General features: G+C 36.9%; 1 protein-coding gene across 1 annotated transcript; it reads right to left on the bottom strand.

The window, feature by feature from the left end:
* Positions 1–3212: 3212 nt before the first annotated feature.
* LOC109851911 (39S ribosomal protein L44, mitochondrial) lies at positions 3213–4757 on the bottom strand. Its single transcript, XM_020422501.1, has 5 exons — positions 4538–4757; positions 4081–4447; positions 3895–3979; positions 3491–3794; positions 3213–3401 (listed from the first exon to the last, which is right to left on the bottom strand). Exons 1-5 carry the CDS (start codon positions 4617–4619, stop codon positions 3277–3279), a joined length of 963 nt encoding a protein of 320 aa, XP_020278090.1. The 5' UTR covers positions 4620–4757; the 3' UTR covers positions 3213–3276.
* Between the last annotated feature and the right edge of the window lie 1290 nt (positions 4758–6047).

Genomic DNA, 6047 nt, shown 5'->3' with positions numbered 1-6047 from the left:
TGAACTCCCGCTTGCTCTTAAAATTTTAATGCAACGCATCACTTTTGTTTTTTTTTTTTTTATTATTTGTGACTTTTTGAAATAAATCATATCTGTGTTGTACGAGATACAGTAGAACTTTCCAAAACGTATACTTCTCCTATTCCCTTATTCTTTAACTCACGCGTGCGCAAAGACTTACTTGGTATAAATGCGCAAACGCTAGCGCAGTTTTGGTTGCAACCTTTAGTGGTGGGAAAAACAATGAAGGGGAAAATATACGTTTTGAGAGTGGATTTGTATACATTTTGGGAGGTTCTACTGTATACGCGATATCGAGAAAAATGGAACATTGTTATAAACAAATACATCTGTATAGCATAGATTTGAGACAAACCCACACAGACATCCATCCATCCAGACATTCATTAATTAGACATCTATTAGATGTCACATGGAGCTGTCAACGTCTAATAGACGTCCAATGGGGTTTTTGTTCTGTGTGGGAAGAGACGTATGAATATTAATTCAAAACTTTCGATCGATATTTTCGAAAAATTATTTTTCAAAACGTGGATTTTGTCAGAAAATTTTTAATATCCAGGTCTAAGTAAAACTTTGTTACTTGTTTGTAAAAGGCTGATTGTTCTCGATCATTCCGGAACTCGGAAAAGTCTTTTCGCATCGCGAGGATTGTGACGGATGACCGAAATAACTCACCAAGTTTCTAGGACTTTTCTAGGACTCTGTGTAAAGCGTACGTACGCGGACGTTGCCGGGCGACGTCGTTCGATATAACCATCTTTCGCAACACGAAGCCACCGCCGCGTGACAAAACGCGAAGTGCAACGATCATTTTTTTTTTTTTTTTTTTTTTTCACAAAGAGAGAGAATACCTCGTTCCCGAGCGAATATATAATCACGGTCGAGTTTTCACGTAAAAAAGAGCGATATTCTCGCGTAAAGAACAATTCTCAGTTCGATTCCGGAAAAATGTATGAGGAGCGACGCTGACCGCCATTTCCTGCAGGGGACATTCCGTCGTTAAAAGCGCGAGAACTTGTAAACGCGCACAAGAGTGACGCTCGAACAGTCGTTTCTTTATTTGCGTTTCCATTATTCGCGAAATCGATCCTCGCGACTACGGTCTGGTCGCCGCCATTCGCGAGATACAGCTAGAAAAGTATATACGCGTATAGTATGTGTATACATAAGATGATGATTTTTACAGCAATAGCAACGGTGGTTATCAAGGCGTGACTCGTAGTAACACTTTGCATGCGTCGAATAGCTCTTTTTGCGCGTACATGCATATACGTACTGCAAAAAATCTGCGGCATAAAACGCGATTATGAGAAATTGATGATACACTTGTGAAAAGTGCGCGCGGCATGATTGCACGTTGATGAAGAATGCGCTGAAGAGAGAGTTTATGTTGAAAAATATAAATGATCAGGTCACACGGTTTTCAGACGATAAACAATGTCAAAAATACAAGTGTGATATGGTAGGTTTGCTTTCGTACGTATAAAAAAAAAAAAAAAAAAAAAACGAGACAAAGACGTCTTTCGTACGTGGGCATTATTTTAAATATTTTGTTCGGAACTTTCGTGCAACAAGAAAAATGTAGAAACAAACAAAAATCGAAACACGCTTTATACGTAGCTTCGCTCGAGCGCGTTCCCTTTCGTATTGATTTTTCCCGACAATGTTTCTTTATTCGATTTCGTTGTCGCGTTCTCTGTCTGTATGAACGATGTGTCTTTGTCATTTAACAAACGGCCGCTGCATCTGCCGACGGATGCAAACACCATTCGTACCGTTCGGCACACATGCATTACGGGCGTTAGCAGCTGAATAGTCAGTCCCATTAGTTGCATCATTTCCACAAGAGCGTCGTCATCGTCAAACGTAGAGCTCTGCTGCAGTGCGCCGATGTTAAAGCGAGGACGGGCGGTTTGTGACCGCTGCAGCAGTTCGCGGAAATTCATTTTCGGTGCCATCTGCCAGAAATCACTACGTGTATATTATATATTCGTACCTTGATTGTTATTTCGCGTGCGAAGGCTCTTTATATTATACGATATAGCTTTCTAACCATATCCTCGCGCCTTGTGTGAATTCGATACGACAATTTCATTATGATATCGCTTTCACTCTTCGATATCGCACGTCTTCTCTCAGTGTGCGCGTCCTCGTCAAAAAGCAACAAAAATACATTTTGCAAAGAAACTGTATATCATCGGGAGAAAAACCTTTTATTAAATATTTATAAAATTTCCGCAGAGACCCTCCTTTATATCAAATACTTGTAAAAGTTATACACCGAGGAAAAAAAAAGAGAAAGAGAGGAAAAAAAAGAAGAATAGAATTGAATTTTTAATGAAGTTTGGATTTTGACATTTAAAGTTTAATGAGTTTCTGCTGTAGCAAAAAAAATCTTGCGCCGTACTTCTGCTGTTCATAATACGAGAACTATTGTCTCGTTTTTCCCCCGATGATAACATCAAGAAACAATAAACCGAAGCTGATTTTAATATATACGTGCGCAGAAATAAAAATAAATTATGGAAATAAAACTCTATTGGAAAAATAAAAAAAAAAAATTTAATACGATCTGGGCGAGGTTCTGAGTAACGCAAACTCGATATTCTGGTTCTCTGAAGTAGAAGAAAGAGAGATGCCAAGAAGATTATAATTGTCGACAAGATCGCAGAAGAGGCTTGTCTCTGGCTCGATGTGCATTTACAACACGCGTGTTTTCGGTCAACTAAGATCATATAGAATATATATGTATGTATGAAAGCTTACGCAAAGATATGTAATGCGCGAACTCTTCCGTTGGTGGCGTCCTCTCGCGAGTAGGAACGTAAAGAATCGTCGTTGGTCGCATTTTCAACGAGGTTTCGTCAACGGTTATTGGACGGTTCTGTCATTGCCAACCGTCCACTAATCGTGTAGTACTTCACGAACGTGGGGATAGGTTTGGAAGTTCATTTGAATGGATTTGCGGTGCTGTGTAAAATTATCTTCATCGAAGAACCAACCAATCGCGCATCGCAATGGAAAAATGCCATATTGTTGTATGCGTTCCAAAATTTGCTGACAATAACAAAAATAATATTTGCTAAGTGAAATAGATTTTTAATATTGACAGTAAATAACGTATTTATTTTTATACGTATAGATAGTTGCAGGAAGTTTAAACTTTTATAAATATCTTATATTTTGTATATGTACAAGAAATTATGTATTCTTAATATTATTGCTAAATACTTGTAAATTTTAACTTGTCCTTTAGGAAGATACATTCACTATTTTGTTAAATTTGATCGGATTACTAGAATCTGATAAACCAAACATTTCGCTTAAAACACTTAAGGCAGCTATATCCTTGGCTTCCTGGATTGTCTGACCAAATCCTAAATGGATAGAACATAAAAATGTTAGAGTATATAATGATACAAAACATTAAGATTACGTAGTTTTTATTACTATATATAACATTTACCTGAACCTAGATATTGTTTGTCAGAATATAATCCAATGTGATAAGCAGATAAAAGCGTAGTCGGTCCTGTTTGTCCTATGAGTCTTGGTTCGACTGACGACCTGTTTTGTTTATGTAAGACTGCATTTAAATATTTAACAGGCTGAGCTGGACTCCATATTTCCATTAGATCCTTCTCGCCCAATATTACGATTAAAAAGTCTCTAACAAAAATAGCTGCATGATTCGCGTCTACACTTTCAGCAAGTGCTGCGACAAGCGCCAAAAAGGTATCAGCTAAAGTCCTTTGTGAAGGAGGATATTCCTAGAAAAGTAAAGAAATAAATTAAATTGGTTTATTTTTCTACGCAAAGATGTTAGATTATTAAATGTATTTTTTTATTATTTGTTTTGTTTGTACTTACTTCACTTAAAATTATATCTTTGCTTCCAATATGAATGGCTGCTTGAGCCAGAATTTCTTCAGACACAAGATAATCATGCAATGTACTAAAAAAAGATATATTGTTAGTTTTCAATTATTTTCTTTTTATATATACAATGAAAACAATATTTCTTTTGTACTTAGAGAAAATTTTGCGATTACATACATTATAATATCTTCAGGTGTATCTGGTAAAACTTGAGTTAAATAACTAGAAACAATTTCCGATGTGAGTTTTTCTCCCTTCAGAATAAGATCCATATTATCTTGCATCTCAAGCTGAGGATTTTCTATTCCCATATCTTTTTGCTTTTTTTCTTCTTGAAAAATGTAGGATCTGTGTGTAAACGCTTGCTCTAACTTTTCATCGTCAAATTTCTCAGACAGTCTTTTGTTGAATGCAAAAATTTCTGCAGATCTATTCCATTCCAGAAAGGTGTTGCGTTTTTGTTCCGGTTGTGGACCCAACCTCTTTTTGCGGTTGGTTATTTCTATTAATGTAGGACGAACCCATCTTTTGATATATCTCTGTCCTGTAATTTTCAAGCTCGATTATACATAATTGTAATAATACACATTTTTGTGATAAATCTTTTTGTTTCATCTTTTCTTCCGTATCTAACCTTCGTAATTTATAGATCGCGTTCCTTTACTTAGAACGATAGTCTTGATACATGAACGTAAAGCATTCATATTTTCGAGCATTCAAATATAAATTATTTAAATTGTTAAAAAAACTATCTATCAGCCACTACTACCGTTAAAAATTATCACTATCGAGTAAATTTACACACAACTGCACCAACCAACCCCGAATATCTGGGGTTGTAGAAATTATTAGGCTAGATCCTCATGCAGACACCGGCGCTTTGACACCAAGCGTTGATTGGTGAAAAGCGGATAGTGAAGGTAAATGGCAGCTCTAATTTATCCTCACCACCTGCTTTTCACCAATCAACGTTCGGTGTCAAAGCGCCGGTGTCTGCATGAAGATCCAGCCTAAAGCCCCTTGCACAATGGAAGGAATAGCGATAGCAATAGAAATAACACAATTTTTAACACAGAATTCCAACTCGTCGGAAATTTTATCGCTATTGCTTATTCCGATTTTCTGATCTGCATTGATACATGTGTAGTTTTGTATGTTAGATTCCGCTGTTTCTACCTTTATTTTTAAATATAAACTCTTTAAAACTTTTGTTATTTCTATCGCTATTGCTATTCCGTCCATTGTGCAAGAGGCTTAACAGATAATTATCTTATATTTAGACCGAGAAGTACGCATTTGGAGTCGAATATATCGCACTTATTGTTGCCTCTTTTCCGCGTTGCCGATTGGTTGGTTGGTTAATCGAGTCGAATCGAATCGGTAAGATCGAGAGAGTAAATAATAAAAAGCGATTTTTTGAGACAGTTCGTCGTATATGTAGAGACAATTAAAAACGTAACTAAAGTCACGTAACAGGAAAGAGTAGAAAAACAACACGTGAAAATAACGTGACTGTAATTTATATTATATGTAATATTATTTATAATTATATTATACATATATATATAATTTATTATATATTTATAATATTATACTTTATATTGTATTATATGTATTATATACATACTACAGTAATGTCACTGACCTCGGCCGCGCGGCCTTGGTGGGGGAGGGTCACTGACCGCGGCCGCGCGGCCTTGGTGGGGGGGAGGGTCAACGACCTCAGTCACGCGACTGCGGTGGAGTCACTGACCTCGGCCGCGCGACCGCGGCGGTGTTACTCACTTCGGTCACGTGAGTACGGTATATATATATATATATATAAAACAGATAGACTGTGAACTAGTGCAGCCAGTCTGTCTTTATTGTTGTTTAAATATAGAACAAAGATAGACTGACGCTCAAAGCGCGTAAACGCCCAAAGTAAACGCAGCCTTACATGTATGATTTACATTAATGCACTACTTTCGCGCTTGTTTATTCGATACTATGAGAAGTGCAATCTTGCGCTTTGATAAATTCGTTTTGTCAGTTGTTGTCGCGCGGTTTGTATCGCGCCTTATTTACTTTTCGTCGATAAGTATGTATTTGTTGTCGATAACGCGTGCGAGTAGTGTCAGTTTTCGAAATTTATTGGTAGATGG

This window comes from Pseudomyrmex gracilis, unplaced genomic scaffold, assembly GCF_002006095.1.
Source record: "Pseudomyrmex gracilis isolate BER0280 unplaced genomic scaffold, ASM200609v1 scaffold_22, whole genome shotgun sequence".
Classification (NCBI taxonomy): Eukaryota; Metazoa; Arthropoda; class Insecta; order Hymenoptera; family Formicidae; genus Pseudomyrmex; species Pseudomyrmex gracilis.
Note: the sequence above shows the minus strand (reverse complement) of the source record. Positions and strands in the feature narration are given on the sequence as shown.